This window comes from Glycine soja, chromosome 11, assembly GCF_004193775.1.
Source record: "Glycine soja cultivar W05 chromosome 11, ASM419377v2, whole genome shotgun sequence".
NCBI lineage: Eukaryota > Viridiplantae > Streptophyta > Magnoliopsida > Fabales > Fabaceae > Glycine > Glycine soja.
Window position 1 is genome coordinate 2748039 of NC_041012.1, and position 20678 is coordinate 2768716.

At 33.0% G+C, this 20678-nt stretch overlaps 3 protein-coding genes across 5 annotated transcripts; 2 read left to right on the top strand and 1 right to left on the bottom strand.

Annotated features, from left to right (window-relative positions):
• The first annotated feature begins 1625 nt into the window (after positions 1–1625).
• LOC114377046 (GATA transcription factor 26-like) lies at positions 1626–7438 on the top strand. Its single transcript, XM_028335424.1, has 8 exons — positions 1626–2152; positions 3598–3975; positions 4545–4974; positions 5247–5319; positions 5450–5553; positions 5899–6085; positions 6184–6322; positions 6843–7438. The coding sequence occupies exons 1-8, from the start codon at positions 2113–2115 to the stop codon at positions 7145–7147; spliced, it is 1656 nt and encodes a 551-aa protein (XP_028191225.1). The 5' UTR covers positions 1626–2112; the 3' UTR covers positions 7148–7438.
• Positions 7439–9886: 2448 nt separating this feature from the next.
• LOC114377031 (histone-lysine N-methyltransferase, H3 lysine-9 specific SUVH6-like) lies at positions 9887–14774 on the top strand. Of its 3 annotated transcripts, none has more exons than XM_028335406.1 (3): positions 9887–10190; positions 10291–10395; positions 11270–14774. In XM_028335406.1, exon 3 carries the CDS (start codon positions 11345–11347, stop codon positions 14660–14662), a length of 3318 nt encoding a protein of 1105 aa, XP_028191207.1. In that variant the 5' UTR covers positions 9887–10190; positions 10291–10395; positions 11270–11344; the 3' UTR covers positions 14663–14774. The 3 variants fall into 3 exon arrangements, with proteins under 3 accessions (XP_028191207.1, XP_028191208.1, XP_028191210.1); XM_028335407.1 differs by having other exon boundaries at positions 9887–10133; XM_028335409.1 differs by having other exon boundaries at positions 9887–10028.
• A 2093-nt stretch (positions 14775–16867) lies between these two features.
• LOC114374907 (expansin-like B1) lies at positions 16868–19223 on the bottom strand. The gene is made up of 4 exons (XM_028332632.1): positions 18952–19223; positions 18434–18540; positions 17728–18042; positions 16868–17295 (listed from the first exon to the last, which is right to left on the bottom strand). The coding sequence occupies exons 1-4, from the start codon at positions 19085–19087 to the stop codon at positions 17098–17100; spliced, it is 756 nt and encodes a 251-aa protein (XP_028188433.1). The 5' UTR covers positions 19088–19223; the 3' UTR covers positions 16868–17097.
• Positions 19224–20678: the final 1455 nt, after the last annotated feature.

Below are 20678 nucleotides of genomic sequence, written 5' to 3' on the forward strand. Positions count from 1 at the left end.
CAAGGCACCAGAATAGTCAAATCCACCATGTAGCCACTATGAATCATGGATACACTGTTTGTCATATTATATTCCTAGATTTTATTTTTATGATGAGAAGAGAACATTTTTTTTTAATTTGGAGAATACAATTTTAAAAGTTAGGAACTTCGGTTTAATCTCATGGTTTGAATATGACCTTTTCATTTCTTCATTGCTTACTCTCTTAATATATTTTAGAGAACAAAGAAAATAATTTGAGGTAAAAATTAAAAATATTAGTGCACTCCGTGTACAAACTTAAAATTATCTATATATATGTAATGGAATGTAATTAATGTTAAAAGTTAAAATAAAATGTTAATAATTTATAATAGTTGAATGTAAAAATATTGAGAAGAAAAATAATATCCAATAAGTTTATTTTATTTATAATAATTATAAATAATCAAATTTGAATCTATTTTGATGAGAACAACAAAATATAGAACAACAATGCTATGTTATTATGAAAATGTTCACACGAAGACAGTACAAAAATACTTGTCTAAACACTATTGGTTCAATATTAAACAATACCCTTTTACGGAAATCAAAGGCAGATGGGGTTTAATGGGTAATAACAATGTCAGTGCGTGTACATATTCTGATACGGATATTCATTAAGATAAACATTTTCGAAAATCAAATCAAATTGCCATAAAAAATACGTTTTTATTTTTGAATTTCTTGTTATCAATTTAACTTTAAATTTTTTATTAACTAACACTTAATTATTCAAAACAAACTCCCTCAAAAAAAAAAAAAAACTTCAAAATGATTTTACTCAGTTTTAAACATTTCTATAACTATGTCAAAGGCTTTGTGCTTTGAGTGATACCCTGCGAGATTCATGTGGCTATCTCATAATCACATGTCCCCTTAATCACCCTTGGATTGAGACTAAATTACTTTCTTTTTTTTTTTAATTTTTATGGGAGAGACTAAATTACTTAAAACTTAATACTTGTAATTTGGCTATTTGATTTGTATATCAACAGTGGTAGGACCCTGGCATCAAACTCCCTTGTCTAATCAAACGGTGATAATTGGGTTTGTGACAACAAATAGTCACACAGGCAAATTTATTCCTTTATTTTTTAAACAAAATACCACATTAAATACTTGTCAACATCATGTCATCACACACGGGACAATATAAAATTACGAATTAGCATTTACGTCTTATAAAATAAAGAGAAAAAAACTATTCATAGCAGCAGGAACAAAAATTAGGAAAGGCCAAAAACATCTCCTTGTTTCTTTCTCCTTTTTTTTAGTGGGTTTCCTTTTTTTTTTCCCTCTTTCTTTACCACAACTCTTTGAAACAAAAATAAAAATGGATGAAGAAGATGGGAATACTTTTAGGTTTTATTATTATTTGTCGAGGATTTGAAAATAGATGATTAACAAAGAAGAAAAGTACATAGTCAACAGGATATGTGCAATAATATTCCCCTACCCCTCTGTTTCCTTTGTAATTAGATGAGCTCATTGTTTTTAAATTTTAAAGTTAATTAAACAATAACAAAAAGCAAAATTGAAATATTTAAAATAAGATCAACAAAATTCCAGAAGAGAAAAATAAAAAGAGAAAAGAAGCTGAAACATTTTACTTCTCATACAATACAAGAGGTCACATATACAGACCTTCTCTCCCTCTCTCTCTTTCTCTCTCAACATTCTACCTTCTTTTCTTTTCCTCTTTTCACAACCATTTGTGAGATTCCTCCAATGTTCTTCTCTCTTCCATTGGATTGTACAGATTCCCAGCTACACTACACACATCAATCCCTTCAATTCTAGTTGCTGTGGGATTGTTTGTTTATGTGAAAAAATTTTAAGGACTGTAAAAGACAAAACTTTTCTGGGTTTATTGGTTTCTGCTTTATATTTATTTTTTCTTCTGCAAACTATCATTCTGGGTTTGCTCATAAAACAAAGCCTTTCAAGATAACTGTTGTATTTTTCAGAAAAAAAATCCATTTTTCTTAGCTTATTTGTCAAAAGAATAATTTTTTTTCTTTTTCTTCCTCATTTTTCTGCAAATTTTCTTCATATTCCTTTTTATTAATTTGCGGAAAAGATTGAGACATGGGCAAGCAAGGACCTTGCTATCACTGTGGAGTTACAAGTGAGTTATTGTTTCTCCAATATATATTTTTCTTTTAAGTTTTGACTTTTTTTTTTCTTTCCAAAGACTGAAGCTATATATTTGTAAATTAAGATGCGTTGAAGGAAGAGTTGCTGACCATATAAATTATGAAAAATTTATATGTTCTCTGTGTAATATTCTGGATGTATACGAATTTAAAAATACAACTAGTGTTGTTGCCCATAACATTTGCAATTGAAAGTTGTGAAAAATTGTGTTGATTTCTCACTTATATGTGTCTTTGCACTCTTTTGTTGTTTTTTGTTTCCTTGTCCATGTTTCAAATCCGAGCCAGTGTAACTGGTGCAAAATTAAGCTTAGAGTTCATTGAAGTTGCTCTTTGCATTGATACGAACAACACCTACAGCTGTTAAGGTCTTTATCAAAGAGTCAACCCAGAGTTCATGCCTTACTATTTGGATGGAAATGAGATAAGGGAATTATGCATTTGTAAAATGCCAAAAGTTAATTAATTACTGTCTTTTGAAAGGATTTTTCCAAATTGTTTTCATTTTCTCTTCAAAGCAATTTCTCACCGTGCCTGAAGATATTGGACAAGCATCCTCAGACTTGTCTTACTACTCCCTTGCTTTCTGGCTGATGAATAATCAGTACTTGTCCTCTTCGTTATTTTCTTTTCAATTCTTCTCAATTCGAAACTATTAATATTTTCGAAATACTTATCAGCTATCACCTTAATCGAACTAATTCTGCAACTTAAGACTTCCACTGCTTTGCTTACAATTCCAAAGCACTTTCCAAAGTGTTGAAGTCATTGCAACTGGTTTTCTGTTCAATACACTAGCACGGTCTTTTGCATATAGTACAATGGTTGCAGTCCCTAAAACAAGGGAATGTTTCATTTAAACTTTCTTAACTTTGATATCTTGAGTGAAACATTCCAGTTACTGTCACTCATTTCAGCTAAACTGCAATCATTGTCTTCACTATGAGTCTACTAGTGTTCTTAATTTGAGTCTTGCCACTAACTGCTTCAGGTAGAAAATCAATATTGTTTTTCTTGCAAGAGGTTATTGACGTAATGACGTGTATCAGTCTTAAATGTTTAAAACCAGCTGGCTAACAAAAGTTAAATACTCATCATTAATGAAAGGAATTTATAGGTCCTTATTTAAGTAAATACTGACAGATGATATTATCCGAACCTTGAAGCTTTTGTTGAGTTCAGCTTTCTAGTATATGAAAGATACTACCCGCTGTAAAATATTTTAATCCAAGAGGTTTAAGGTATTTCCCAGCATCAAGCTTGACATGTATTGTTTTTATATGCATCATGAATTGGATTATCAAGAAAATATGAATATGTGATTGTTAGTAGTCTATCAAATCTGTGTTACGTCTCTATTCTTGATTACAAGGGCTCTAAATGTTTGTAGGTTTCTGACAATTGAGCATTGCAACAGGCACGCCACTCTGGCGCAATGGACCACCCGAGAAGCCAGTACTATGCAATGCATGTGGGTCTCGATGGAGAACAAAGGGAACTCTTGCAAATTATACCCCTTTACATGCTCGAGCAGAAACTGATGATTATGATGATCAAAGGGTTTCCAGGGTAAAGAGCATATCGATAAATAAGAAGAAAGAAGTGGCATTGCTCAAACGAAAACAGAACCATGATAATGTAATGTCTGGAGGGTTTGCACCTGATTACAACCAGGGATACCAAAAGGTTGTAGATGAAGATATTAGCAACCGGTCGAGTTCAGGATCAGCTATCTCTAACTCAGAGAGCTGTGCACAATTTGGTTATGGTGGCATGGATGCTAGTGATCTGACAGGTTGAATTAAGATCTTTCTTCACAACTGATTACAGCAGCATTTATCATTTTGAAACAAGTATTGATTTTATTGCCTGTCCAGGTTTATATTAGCACAATCCAGAAGAGGATAATGGAACGAAGGAAAATGAAAAAGAAATATATTAGTTTCGTAGTCATTGGTTTTCCTAAAAGAAAAACAAATGAACTTTGTTTTAACTATGTACGGTTGTGCTCTTCATTGACAAAAAGAATTGAAGAAGTGGTTTTAATATTTTACCACCATGAAGCTCTAATTATACTTGCCAACATTTGTAATGGCAAGTCCAATAATTAGACATGGTGGATTATTTGTTTTTTGTTTAGTGTGTAACAATATGTAGTACTTTTCCCTCCCAATAATAGAATGTCAAGTCTTGCATATATTTTTCATCTCTCTAGTTCATTATTAATTTGACTCAGATCAAGAACTTTTACTTTTGTGTTATTATGCAAAAACATGTAATCTCCAGCATATAAAACAGGTAACCCATTGTCTTTGTCTTTTATGAAATCATGTAATTCTAATATAGATAGTTTGGCTAATTTAGGTCCTGCTCAGTCAGTGGTCTGGGATGCCATGGTGCCTTCAAAAAAGAGGACATGTGTTGGTCGTTCAAAGCCTTCTTCTGTTGAGAAGCTAACAAAAGATTTATGTACTATTCTTCATGAACAACAGTCATATTTTTCGGCATCTTCTGAAGAAGATCTTCTTTTTGAAAGTGATACACCAATGGTCTCTGTTGAGATAGGACATGGAAGCGTTCTCATTAGGCATCCTAGCTATATAGCTCGTGAAGAAGAGTCTGAGGCTAGCTCTCTTTCAGTTGATAATAAACAATGCCCAATGAGTGAGGCATATTCTTGTTCTGGTGGCATTCTAATGCATAATGATTCCAGTCGCTTGAAGTCTTCATCTCTGGAAGTTGAAAAGATCGGGAACTCTACTGGTCAAGGAGTGCTGCAGGAACAACTTAAAAGGCATGCTTTTGTACACAGTTTATGGCATAATTTGTAGTCAGCTATGATTATCATTATTTAACCTGACAAAAAAAAATTCATTTATTGTTACCCTAAAAAACACATTTTGTTGGTTTCTGCCAAAATAAAGTCTGTTGTTCCTGTATGTACGTTATGGATTTTATTTGTGCATGTAACTTAGTGAAGAATATTCAAGATAAATTAGCAGAAATATTTTTGAAGAGATAAACATGCTATGTCGATATTAATGTTTCTGTTCTTTTAAATTTCAGTGACAAGTCTCAACATGAAAGAGTACAAATTCTTGGCAATCATGAATCCCCATTGTGCTCAATAGATTTAAATGTGAGTTACACAGTCCGTCCCATTGTGCTCAATGGATTTAAATTATGTTAGTGCGTTAGGCTGTAACTGTAAGGCCTCAAATATGTCCAATTGTTGAGTGCTTAACATAATTGCTATTATGTTTGGTCAGGATGTTGTAAACTATGAAGAGTTTTTGAGAATCTTGACAAATGAAGAGCAACAGCAATTACTGAAGTTACTTCCTGTGGTTGATACTGCTAAACTCCCTGATAGGTTAGAATTCTACTTTTTCATTTGTAGTTTGTGATGTTTATGTTGCAATCGATAAAAGAACTTTCAAATTCCTAATGTTATAATTCTTATAGCAAGTCTAAATACATGATTATCTATATAGTTGATTTGTGCGAAGAATTTAATTTTCATCCGAATTTCTAACAATAATGTAGTAAATGATCCGTATTTTGTCTCAATGTCATGGACATTGCTTGAACATAATGTAGTGATGCTCTACAGTGCATTATATATATAATATGATAATATGACTTTAAGGGAATAGAAGGTGTTGAGACCTGAGACTCAGACCATCAATATTGACAACTTGTTTTGTTGTATGTGCAGCCTTAAAGTCATGTTCAATAGCTCTCAATTCAAGGAGAACTTAACTTACTTTCAGCAGCTTCTTTCAGAAGGAGTCTTTGATATCTCTTTGTTGGGGGCAAAACCTGAAGACTGCAAGACTTTGAAAATACTTGCATTATCCAATCTGTCAAAGTCAAAATGGGTAGAACACCATAATTTTCTCAAGGTTTGTACTAGTTTATTATGTTAACATTAGAAATCGTGTTGATAAATAAAATGAGTATATTGATACTTATAAGCTATTACATCTTTCTATGGATGCAGAAATATAAAAACAAAGCTGTAAAATCTAATACTATGGGATCTACTGGTACAGCATCAATTAATGTTTTGAACAACAGGGCATCAACTAATGTTGCAAATATCAAGAGAATGTGTGATAGCAGAAATCAAAACTTTCCAGGTTTGTTGAAAATCTGACATCAAAGACAAAAAAACTGATCATATGCTAAGACCTTCCAATTATTCTCTATCTAATGCAACAATAATGATGTGATTGTTGTGTATAGCTTGTACATCTCAGGGATGTTTTGATGACGGAAATGGAGTTGTTAATTTTGATTCTCTCCATAGAGTAGTTCATTTTTTCATAAATTAACAGTAATTAGTGGTGATTGAATCACCATGTTAGGTTCTTACTAATATTAACAACTAACAAGAATAATGACATATATTCATACAAAATACTATTTTTTGCTTTTAATGATTTGTAATTATATTCATACAAGACTAACTAACACTTGTATAATTTGTTTGTAGGACACATGACACGACACTTAAAATGTTGATTTTTCTTTTTTATGTAAAAAATTGTGTTATTATTGTCAACTATTTAGAACACACTGTTGGTTATGACTGTGGTTATGATTTAACTGATGAATCATTCTTATCTTAAGTCTTAACACTCATCTTGCAAATTTCAGAATTGAAGACAATAATGAGGAGCCCCAAAAGAATGATCACAAAGGCTAGTTTTGAGTGCAAAGAAGCAGTAGAAGATGGTGCTTGCTATAGTCCAAAACACCTATTTGCTTTGCCTCCTGATGCTAGTTCTCTCTTGCTGGATTCTTTCAACTTTGTTGAGGAGAGTGGTGATCAGGATCTGCTGCTAGAGGTGCCATCTAACACTTCTTTTCCACAGGCAGAGCTCTTGCACCCAACTTTAAGCCTTGGTGCTCAAGCCAGCACTGGTAGCAGCTCAGTCTACTCAAATCTTGTTCACCATTAAGTACACTTTACCAGGTTTATTTGGATGGTTAGTTATGGTGCATATTTTACATCTTAAAACATACGATGGTTTTGCTTTTGGTTACTTACAACCTTCTTTAACTTGGATTGCCAACTATGGAAGTTGGGTGGGTTTTTTCTGTATAGGTTGGTAACAAATTGTAACATACAGCATGAAATGAGGAATGATAATAATCTCCAGAAATTTTGTGTAGTTTTTTGTTTTGTGAATAATTTTGACACTTTTTTTTACCTACAACAACAAATAAAATGAGAGGACAACATTATGGGACGTGTGTGGAGGATCTGGACAATCATGCGATCTAAAGTTAACTTTCAAAGTGTGTGACACCCGCATACCCCGACATTCTAAAGGTGCATTTGATTTGATGTATTCTTTTGTCGAATGCTTAATTGTCATGGACGAGGCAAAAGAGTGTTCTGTGAAATGAAATCATGGGTCCATAGAATAGAATTATTTGCTAGTGGCAGTATGTCAGAACTCAGTTCACGGAATTACCCAATAAATCTTTTTACGTACACAACATGTGCCGTATTTACATTCACAATGAAATTTAAAATTACGTTAAAATATTGATTATCATGATTTTAGGTAATTTTTTATTATCTAAAATCATGATAATATTAAACAAGTTGAGGAATTAATTCTGAATTTAAAAATTAATTGAATTAAAGTCATTTAATTTAGAATATAAAAAATTATAGTAAGTTTTCCTAAAAGCATAAATTGCTTTATTTACAAAAAATAGTTTAAACTAAAATTTATAAAATTAATTTCATCCAACGTCAATTTTGTAAGTGTTTAATCCAATCACTACATTTACCCAGCAGATTGAACATGACACCGGACTTGTAAAAGCAAAGAAAAGAGATTTCAAAGAGTCTTTGCGGATACATTATTTAAACTTCAATTAAATAAAAATGTTATTTTATGTTTTATTTATAAATTATAACAAACTTTATGGTTAGTAGTTAGTACTTAACAAATAAAATAGTTTAAATAAATTTAAATTTCACACAATAAACAATCATTTATAAACTTGCAAGTTTGATTCTTGCATTCCCCAAAAATATGCCAAAAAACCATATATTAATGTTGATTAGTTATAGTGATTTGTGAGGTATAATGATATATATAGTTTTAATAATTTATTGATTAAATTTATTTGAAGGCTATAGTAACTTTTAAAACATTAAATGTAAGCCAGTAGAAAAACTTGTAAATTTAATGATTAATTATCAATAAAATAAGGTAAATGTTAACCGATTTTTAGTATATTTTATTAGTATTCTTAAAGTTGTAGATAATAAGATACTAGGATCGATCAAATGGACTTGACTTGATGGATCGATTTACAATTAAAATTAATTTAGTTGAGCTAACAAAAAAGACAACTCAAATATAAATGAATTTTTAGTCCAACTCATATGTCTTGATGGACAAAATGGACTTGGATCAGGCTGGTCCGATTAATAATATATAATAAATATTAAATAAAATATAATAATTTATTAATATAATTTATAATTTTATATTATAATTTATATTTTTTTAAAAAGATAAAACATATTTATAAAACATAAAGTGAGTGTTTACAAGAAGTGACAATCTCAATATAATATCATTAATTTGAGTATTCATTAAATATAATTTAAATGACTTTGTCAATATTTGTATGAGGGCTTAGAAAGAATGAGAATCACTTTCCTTTTTTTTGCATGTTGTGTAAAAACTTATGTCAACAACATTGTCAGTGGCATAAATGTATAATAAATAACTTTTTGCCTTTGTAATTTTTTTTTACATAAAATTAATTTTTTTTTATTTTTAAATTAGCTTGGTGGTCCAACAGCCCAACATAGAGCTAGACTGAGCCTAAGAAATTTCAGCCCAAAAGAATACAAATCAGGCTCCCACCACTGCATTTTTATTTTTTCACTTGATGGCTGGGGCTAGGCTAGCCCATATCGTCTATTTTGTCACTCATAGTCGCTAGGCATGAGAATAAAAATCAAACTAGTGGGGACCCATCTAACCTCACCTTGAGTTTGATGAGAAAAACTTGCTTTGATGGGAGTTGGATCAGGTTTGGAATTCCTTGACTTGAGGAAGCAAGGACTAGGACATGCTTGAGTATGTCACTTCCGGCACTTCCCCTGCTCCCACCCCCACCCCTACCCCTATACCCATATCGCTAAGTATATTTTTATGATTATTAATAATATATATATATATATATATATATATATATATAATTTTATTATTATATATATTTTATGTAATTATTTCATATTTATTCTTTATAATTATTAAAATATAGAGTAATAATTTTAATAGTTAAATAAATAATATTATAATTATAATACTAATTATAACAAAATTGAAAATTATACGTTAACTAAAAATATAATTTAATTCTTAAATATGTTTAATTTATTTATTGTTTATTAAATTATATATATATTTTAATTGAATTAAACTATAATTAATAATTTATGATTTATTAAAGTATTTTTTGGTACATAGGAATTAAAGATAATATTAAGAGATTTATAATATTAACGATCCTGATCAATCGATTAAAATAAATTCTTTTGACATTTATTTCAAGTATATGAACAGATAATATATTTTTTTAAATATGAGATGAATTTCTTGAAAGCTTTCTCAAACTCAATAAAACCTACTGAAAATGAGATTAAATTTTAATTTTTCACCCTTATTTTTTATAAACCCAAATTGGAACTCATTTTCCATTTTGTGAGAACGAAGATGGAAATAGGCAAACTAGTTCCAGCCCACCGGTTACCATCCTTAGTGTATTCTCAAAATCAGTGAAGAGGGCATAGTGTAACATTTGGTGAGCATTTTTTAGGGAGATTTTGGAGTTGTTGAAAATGGAGGAGAGATTTATGTAATTTTGTCATACTTAGTCAAAAACTATACTTGAGGCTACCTGTTGAAAGTTAAGACTAATCTGAGTCATTGCAATCCTTCTCTTGCTTGGGGTTCTCATTGAAGGGTTCGGGGTTCCTTCATGTTTTGCTAATAATGGTTGTTTTTTCATTCCAATCCCTCTCCCTGTCTTCAATTTCACATTTTCCCCCATGTTTCAATTTCAGGACGGACGCTTTCTTATCTTCGTTTCTCTTCGCTCGCTCACACTCACAGGGGTCCCACTCCTATTCCCCATCCTCCGCCGCTACGGATTTCGCTTCAACCCCAAGGTTCCCATCTTTTTCATACCCTAACATCCCTCCTCTTTTTCCATGTTTATGCCTCAATTGTTGATTCTTATTCCTTTTTAACTGTATTATATTAGAGGGCTTTACTTTAACCACTTGGGAAGGGGAAATTTAAAGTTGAATGCAATGTTAAATGATGTTCAATTGCAACATTACGCTTTGTTTTGGGTGGTTAGGTTATGACCTTGGGAAAGGGGTGTTCTGAAAAATATGATTAGGGTTGATCATGGTCTTTAAGCTAAGGTGCTGAGGTGAGATCACAAGCCTCTTTGGAGTGCCTTTTTGGCTCAACTGATGCATGGCTTTAAATTCTTAATTCAAGGAATTCCGCAACGCAATAGCAATAGCAATAGAACTATAGCACCACAGTAGCGGCTATTTAACAACACTGCGCCATTATGTATAAGATGATGAAATTTGAAACCCTTAAAAAATCATATTGGCACTCTGAAACTCTTGTCTCATTCCAACTGTGTTGTTGGTCTTCAGGACTCTCCGCAGCAGTCTGTTTAGTTTTATTGTTAAATGATTTGGGTTGGCGCAGTGGTGTAAGGTTTCACTGCATTAACATGAGTGAAAACGATTTATTTAGCAGGAGAACCTGTGTTCGATTCCCACTATTTGCAAAATTCCCTTGGTTTAGCAGCAGCCACATACTACAAGTGGGATAACTCAACCATAATCTTTGACCCAGTGAATTGGGGACACCCGTGATCTCTGAGACTCTGACCCAAGACAAAAAAAAAGACCATCTTACTCTGTTATTTTTACCATGAGCGTTATGGTTGAGTTGTTAATCTATACGGAAATATTTTGCTGCTTTCTTTTTGTAATTTGGAACACCTTTCTTTGATAGGGCATGTGATTTTTGGCATCTCTTGGTGGGAGTGGGAGTTTCAAGAGTGTGCTGATTTTGGAGTAATCTAGAGGAATGGCAACACCAGTCAGTAATAGTCATTTTGAAGAAGGAAGAAATAAGAAGTCATTGATGGAAAACGAGGAATACGCTTTTCTCGCTAGGCCCATGTATAAGTGGCGGAAAGTTTCTGCTGTTCGTGATTTCCCCGAAGGATGTGGACCATTTGCTTCGAGGATTGATCCAGTGTTAAACGTAAATATTGCAGGTTATGGTTCAGCTAATGGTACAATTATTGAGGATAAGAATGGTGAACATTTAGTGGGTGATACTGTTAAAACTTCCAATTGTGAAAATGATGGCCAGCATTCTGAAGTAAAAGATTCGCTTCTTACTGAAACTCTTGGTCAAACAACTGACAGTGGTTTAAATAAGGAAAACCCCATAGTCTCATCTCCTCAAGTGAATGGGTCTACTGCAGAACATGAACCTGCAAAAGTGACTATTGGTGAAACAATTGACTCTGGTTTGAATAAGGAAAACCCTGCTGTTTCATGTCATAAAATGGATGAACTTACTGCAGAAGATGAAGCTGCAAAAGTGACTATTGACCAAACAACTGACTGTGTTTTCAACAAGGAAAACCCTGTGGTCTCATCTCATAAAGTGGATGGGCCTACTGCAGAAGACAAGCCTGTCAAAGTGCCATTAGCGGACATGGAAATTTTGAATACAGAGTTTGCAAGAACTGCAAACACTGTAAAATGTGACTCTTATATGTTGAAGTCATCTTCTCAAGTGGGTGAAGTGGTTATGTCAGGTGGTTCAAAACCCTTATTGTCAAATGTCAATATATCTGCTGGTTCTAGTGCTTGCATGGTGGAGCCTGTAACTAGAAGGTATCTTCCTCGAAGAAAAGTTTCAGCTCTCAGAGACTTCCCAACTTTATGTGGACGCAATGCTCTACATCTCAGTAAGGACAAGGATGTGTGTCTAGAGGGGATCTCTTCTTTAAATAACAAGAAACTGTGTCTACAGAACCTGGCCGTAGATGAAAACAATCCATTGAAAGAAGTACGAGCCATGGCTGTAGATGACAGTCCATTGAAAGAAGTAGGAACCGTGGCTGTAGATGACAGTCCATTGAAAGAAGTAGGAACCGTGGCTGTAGATGACAGTCCATTGAAAGTAGGAGCCGCTGATGTAAAAGAAATTAAAAGTAACATCCAGGATGAGTATGGTTGCAAGAGAAAGCTTGTGGACATCCTTAAAACTGATTCTGAAAGTAATGCTGCAAAGAGAGTGAAGAAACCACTGGAGATCAAGAGAGACAAGCATGTTACACTTCCCGAAGAAAGTAATCATCGTGTTAAAATAAATTCCAAGGCAGTGGTAAAAGAGCAAAATAGGGAAGAGACAAGGCCTTTGGTTCTATCACATTCTAAGCATAAGTTGAAAGGGAATTTTAATGGATCACGGGTCTCATCAGACAGGAAAGTAGTACTAGGTTTGATGGCCGAATCAGAATGTCCTTGGAGGTCCGGCAAAGGTTCCTCCAAATTTAAGTTCAGTGATGCTAAAAATGAAGGCAAGAAAAAGAAAGTAGCTTCTGCATTGCCAGATAGGTCTAAAACAGCTATCAAGAGTAAAGGTGCACTAAGTTATTCTGGGCAGAAGCCTTTGAAAAAGAAAAAAGGAAATGCTTTTTCTGAAGGTATGAGTGAATTAGTAATTTGGGAAAAGAAGGATAGTCTTGACCCTAATGAAAATAATGAAGACCTTCAAATTGTTCTGAAATCACATGAGTTCAATGTAAATGTTACTCCTTCTCATTCTAATTTCACTGGTGATGAGGGTGACTCAAATGTGACCCGGAAAAAAGTGATAAAAATATTACGGTTGTTTCAAGTTGTTTTTAGAAAGCTTTTACAGGAAGTAGAATCAAAGTTAAGTGAGCGAGCAAATGGTAAAAGAGTTGATTTAATTGCTTTAAAGATCCTTAAGGAGAATGGGCATTATGTTAACTCGGGCAAGCAGATACTGGGCGCTGTCCCTGGGGTTGAAGTTGGTGATGAATTTCAATATAGGGTGGAGCTTAATATAGTTGGCCTTCATCGTCAGATTCAGGGTGGCATCGATTATGTGAAGCACAATGGTAAGATCCTTGCAACTAGTATTGTTGCGTCAGGGGCTTATGCTGATGATTTGGATAATCCAGATGTCTTGATATATACAGGGCAGGGTGGGAATGTGATGAACCCTGATAAAGAACCTGAAGATCAGAAGCTCGAGCGGGGCAATCTTGCTCTGAAGAACAGTAGTGAGGAAAAAAATTCTGTTAGGGTGATACGTGGTTCTGAATCAATGGATGGAAAGTGCAGGATATATGTTTATGATGGATTGTATGTGGTTGAATCTTATCAGCCTGATGTGGGACCACATGGGAAGCTGGTTTTTAAGTTTTTCCTGCGAAGAATTCCTGGTCAACCAGAGCTTGCTTTGAGGGAAGTGAAGAAATCTAAAAAGTTCAAAACAAGAGAAGGTGTATGTGTTGATGATATTTCTTATGGAAAAGAACGAATTCCGATATGTGCTGTGAACACCATAGATGATGAAAAGCCCCCTCCGTTTAATTACATAACTAGCATTATATACCCCAATTGCCATGTCCTTCCTGCAGAAGGATGTGATTGTACTAATGGATGCTCAGATTTGGAGAAATGTTCGTGTGTAGTGAAAAATGGGGGAGAGATTCCATTCAATCACAATGGGGCTATTGTACAAGCAAAACCTCTGGTCTATGAGTGTGGACCTACTTGTAAATGTCCTTCAACATGTCATAATAGAGTCAGCCAACTTGGCATAAAGTTCCAACTTGAAATATTTAAAACCGATACAAGGGGATGGGGTGTGAGATCCCTGAATTCAATCCCTTCAGGAAGTTTTATCTGTGAATATATAGGGGAGCTTCTTGAGGACAAGGAAGCTGAACAAAGAACCGGTAATGATGAGTATCTTTTTGATATTGGAAATAACTATAGCAACAGTGCTCTTTGGGATGATCTTTCGACTCTCATGCCTGATGTACACACAACTTCTTGTGAAGTTGTGAAGGATGGTGGTTTCACCATTGACGCTGCTCAGTTTGGTAATGTGGGGAGATTCATCAACCATAGTTGCTCCCCTAATCTTATTGCTCAGAATGTCCTTTATGATAACCATGACACCAGGATGCCTCACATAATGTTCTTTGCTGCTGATAACATTCCTCCCCTGCAAGAGCTGACTTATGATTACAATTATGAAATAGATCAAATTCGTGATTCTGGTGGCAATATAAAAAAGAAGTATTGCCATTGTGGTTCTGTGGAATGTACTGGCAGGATGTATTGATGGCAGGACGTATCGAGGGTCAACAAGGTTAATTAATGTAATTGTGTTTTTCTGCAGTCTTAATGAAAATTCATTAATATCCAAAAAATTTCCAACTTGATTTTGAGCTTGAGCCATTATGATTGTTGCTGTCCATACCTCTCTCTACAGACTCGGTTTGAATAAACTCAATAACTTAAAGGAGAAAAATAAATTAAACTTTTTAAATATTAAAATCACAATTTATGTATTTTATCTTTTACAGAAATTCTCATGTGGAAAAAGTTTGATTCATTTTCTTCCATAAGTCTGTCCAAAGTGAACCATAATATTAGCTTGTCATGGGGGATTCTTGATAGGCTTCCAAATATTCTGGGTTTTTAAGTTACATTGAGCTGACGTTTAAGGTGTATATGATAATAATGTTAGGAAGAAGAGTGTTAGTCATCAATGTTCTTAAATAGCATGGTGACAGAAAATTGACAGGTCACAGTTTTATGGTCGTGGTGTAACGGGTTTTACATGACTTGTGGTGCCCATCACAATTGTAGCAGAAAATTGCTGAGAAATAATTGTTAGTGAAATGCCAGCCGTTTTTTTTTTTTCTTTTCTAAAAGTAAAGTATCTACCGTCCAAAGTTACGATACTAATTTCCGACAAAGTAAAGTTATAGTTAAGAGATAATTTTTCTCGTCCACAAATATTATTCTATTCACATAACTAGGAATCAAACTCCTTTCGAATGCTTAAAAAATTTAAACTACTACTTACTTGAGTTACACCAAATGAATATTACTAGTATTTTTCATGAATAATAATCAGTCTTACTAAATTTTAATAATAGTTTGTTTAGATGATAATTAATAACGGTACACGTTTGTCTAGAGGGTTATCAGAAAGTGAATGTTACAAGAGTTTGATATTCACGGTAATTTTAATGAAAACAAAAAATACTTATATGTAAGCAAGTAGATCTTAATGTAAGCAACATATTTTTTTATAATATTTTCACACAAATTACCTTATATTATTAGATTTGTTTAATTAATATTTTTTTATATAGAAAATTGGCCAGCAAAAGCAAATTTGAGCTAAACATCTAAACTATGTTGGCACCTTTAACAAAAATAGCTAGAGTAGCAAGCCAAGAGATAATATTAACAAAAAGGGAGAAAAAATAACAAAAGCCATGGGGGGCAACAACGTAACATGACCCATGAGCAACCAAACTAACTAAACCTGTAGTTTGTAAGAACATATTTATTCCTATAGAATTCTGTAACTATAAATTGTGCCTGCGGGATAGAATCCCTCCCACCAAAAGAAATCATTGAGGGCAGGGGCTCTGTTGGCAAGTAAATCAATAATTTAATTGGTAATTCATTAACATTAGATACTTAATCACATTTCTTCAAAAAAATCCTTATTCAATTATAAGTATTTTTTTATTATTATTAAATAAGGTTATTGTTTTAAGTATGAAATTCACCCAAATAAAGTATCAAATTCATTCTTATAATTTTTGTTGAAAAAATATTAGGCGGAGAATAGGGTATTTTCTTTCCGAACTCAGCAAAAAAGAGAGAGGGTATTTTCTTTCCTTTCGATGGCTGTTTGGCAAACAAAAAAGAGAAAGCGCTTCCTACTTCAATACTTTTATTATTCTCCCTGTCCACATTACCTTTAAGCTTAATACTAAATTTGATTGAGCTAGCTGTTCTGATAGGAATCCACTCAATAAAACGTAAGACTTAAACATTAAAATTCAAGTACTTTAAATTTTGAGTTTGAATTGAACGATAACTTTTTTTAGCTTGATTTGATCATGACCTGAACAACTTTAGCTCACAAAATCCCAAAAAAATTAGATTTTGATGGGGCTGAAATTTCATTTTAGAGACTTTCATTAAATTCTTTAATTTTTCTTTTTTACCTTACTTGATATAACTTGCAACCTGCATCCTACCGGATAGTTGTTATATCACACCTCTAATTGGAATGGAGAAAGCCATTTTCCGTTAATAAAGTTAGAGTAGTTTTTATTTTCTTTTTCCTAACGTTCCCCACTACCACTAGTGTCCATGTCAAAGTTGTTGAGTGTAAACCAATGATGGCTTTGCTTGGTTTATTGGAGGCATTGCCACTAGATATTAATTTAAGCTACCCAATGAAGTACAGTTCTTTGCCTATGCCTTATATGCATGAGATATCAAACAATAACAAAGCTGAAGGAATTCTTATGACATTAGCAGAGCATCACTTTTATTTATTCATATTCTGTGATGATTCATACGGAAACTATATGAATCCCCACAGTTTTAGTCCCCAATACAAAGAGCACTAGATCCACTCACAACAAAGGAACATTCTTAGAATAACACAAAACATAAACAATTAAAACACTAGTAATCTAGTCACTATCTATATTCCTGAAATCAGAAAGTGCCTTTTTCATTTTAACCAAGCTGAATTTCTGAGTCATAAACAACTCCAGCTTCCCAATTACCAGAGATAACATTCTTGGATTGCACCCAATACTGCTGTGCATCACCACCCAATTGAAACCTCAACTTTATGTCGCCCCGTGGCGGGTTCTCAGCATCAAACACCGTCCCAAATGCCCTGCGCATTCGCCTCCACTCTTGGCAATCTTCCTACTCCATCCATCAACATTTCAAGATCCCACTTTAGTTTCAAGTAAGATAATTGAATATAAACAACACTCAAACTCTCAAAGTATATAAGTTGGGATATATGGAAAAGCTTATGGTACAATTATTGTACCTTTAAACTCCTTTTATATTAAACCTTTTTTATATGCTGGAATTGAAAATAGTGTAAGATTTACAATAACTTACATGCCTGTCAACCAACTGAATTAGACATTCTAAAAATGACTAAGAGCTTTTATATTAAACTTTGGATTCAAATAAACAAATAAATTATAAGTTTACTAGACATACACCGTGAACGTGATTTTTAATGTAATTATTATAAAAAACAATAAATTTACTGTACACAGCAACATATGATTGGAATGATGGTGTAAAAAACTTGTATATATATTACTTATTTATGAACTATACCTGCCACAACTCAACAGCAGTTACGTCGTAGGTTCCACCAAGATAGAGAATGACAATGGCTAAGTAGTGAGGGTTTCTGCTCTGTTCATGAACCTTAACCAAGAGGTTATAGCCACCGTATCTACAGGGGACCCTTCTGTATTCTACATCCACTACACCGTATTTGAATAGTTCTGCAGATGCATCTGCGTTACTTCCCAATCTTGAGTAGGCACGTGGACTCATTATGAAGTCTGTTCTGTCTCCCTCGCCATAATCTGTCACCACCACGTATGCTCCATTCTCATCGCAGAATTGGGGTATTTTGCACCTAACCTGATTCATCATCATCATTTTTATTTCACAAGTTAGCAAAGCAACTACTAGTGGAGGTTGGCAAAGTTTTTACTTTGTAGTAGTATTATGTTTCAATGATGAAGTCTTCTTTCGTTGAGGATTTTATTAATTAATAAGGAAAGGAAAGATATTATCATATTATGAATCGAATGATCCAGGTAATCAATTCTAAGACTATTTTTCTTCATGTTTCTTTTAATTGGGCGTGTAAAAGTGTAGTGGTATGGAATGTGAAATTGTCAATAAACCATACTTTTCATGCAAAGGGCATGTTTTGAGGTACTACTATATTTTTATATGAAAAGGCTACAATAGTGTAATTTTTCTTAATTAGTCCATAAAATGAAAGTGATTAATTAAGTACACTAGCCTGATAACATGCTCCACAGCCAGATCCATTCTTCCATAGCCAAGACACGCCTGCTACACTGCCATCGTTTACCGTTTTTCCATATTCGCCAAAGCCACAAGCTCCCCCTAAAACATTATCAATTGACCAATCATATCGTGTGAGTGCAAACTTTTTACATTCTCAGCCATTAAAAGATTATGATGAGTATAATTTTTAAGGTAATATGTTTTTTAAAGTTATTAGATAAGACGATTGCGATTCAATGATAATATAAAAATTCTTTATACTTTGGCATTTAAAATTCTGTAACACTTATTTAATAGAAGCTATTTATTATTATAAAGCACATCTATGTGTCATCATTTGAATGAATATGATAGCTAGGATACAATGAGCTTTTTTCTTTACTGCGATACAATGAACTTATGCAAGTTTAATTTGTCCTATAAATATACACAGACAATATAAAAATGTGCTTGGTACTCACACCATATATGAACAAGTGCAATAATAGATAGAAAAGAAGCCTCACGTACTTGGGTTTCCATAACAATCTGTGCTACCATAATAAGTTGCTCTGGAGCATGTAAAAGAGTCCTGAGAGGTACGCAGGGCAGGTAAGAGCAGTGTGACACAGATAATGCTAAGTTGGTACTTAAAATTAAGTTCCATTTTAAATGACAAAGTGCCAAGCACAAGGAGTAGAGAAATGCAGCAAGTAATTAGGAGTGATCAATGCTAGAAACTAAAGCATGTAAGTGAAGCAGGAATAACTATGAACAAGAGAAAGCTTTATGAAATAGAAAGCAAAGATGTAGAGTCATATTTATAGTACAGGTCTGAGGTCTAGGTGGTACGCATTTTTTTTCTTTAACTGGGGACTATGGAATATGCAAGAGGATTGGAATAATGATGTGTACATGTAGACCCTATTGTTGACCCCTCAAGGGCCAGGGTCATCATATATTAGAACCAATTTCTTATTACAATGGAAAAAGGCCTAACTTTGTTCTATTGTAACTGTTTTTTGGATGATCCATGCACTTGCAGCTTAACTCAAGGATCGGAATCCTGATAGAAAATTTAACCAAACAAAATAATGGAAAGAAGATATTGGTAGATACTCTTCTTTGTGTCTATCTCATCCCATAATTTTCTTCAAATTCCATCTTGGTATGCCGATAGATTCAAAGGATAAACAAGGAAGAGGAATATGCAAAAGTGTATAAAAATCTTGAGCTATGCTGACAAATCTACCATGTGCATAGTTCAGGATCAAACGATAAGTGTTTGGTGTTCCCCTCGATTAAAAACAGAACTAACAAAAACCTTTGAACAAGTTTATTAATGGTTAATTGCCATGGTTTTGTAGTTATTATAAGTTTTTAGTTTAGAATTAGAATAGTTTAGAATTTGAATATAATAAAATTTATATATTTAAAGAATTTTTGTTATAAATAATTATAACAATTATAACTTATAACGTAATAATAATAGAATTTCTAATATTTAAAATAAAAAATATAGTCTTAATGAAATGTTAATATTTCATTACTATTATATTTATATTTTAAATTTTCTATTTTATCATGTTAAGCATGTCATTCAATTACAATACTATTTAAGTGCGGAAAAATGGCATACCGCATAATTGCCTAAGAATAAGGAACAGTTCAATTCCTTCTGGGATATTATCCCCACACTAGGATCAAATTATCTTGTATATTTCTTTAACTAATTGCAAAATAACTACTCGACCCAACACCATGTCTGTTTGTAGTATAGTTATATAACTATTTATTTTATTTCTAACAAAAGCTAATACTATTGGTTAATTATCAAGATAAATATTAAAATTATAACATTATCATAGAATAAATTAATATATGAAGCCTGAAGAAGGAAGTAATGTCCTAAACAAATGGATTAGATTATTGTTTAACATCAAGACACTAAAATATCTAGCAGCTACGTTTGGTTGTAACGCACCCAGTTCGCTAATCCACTCAGTAGTGATTCGTTATTTAGTATGAGCACAAGTTGTAACTGGATTCAACTTTGGACGCGTTAAGGGCAAATCAAATCATCTTAAAGATACACATACAGTTTTCTAATATAACTCATCAAACTCACGACAATCATTACTTTATTAGTATTATTTTTGGTACTTACTCTTTTCCTTGTTCTTTTTCATCATCTTTGTCTTACTTCACTTTACAAGAGTTGCAAGAAAGGAACTAGTTAACTGTGTTGAAGATAAAAG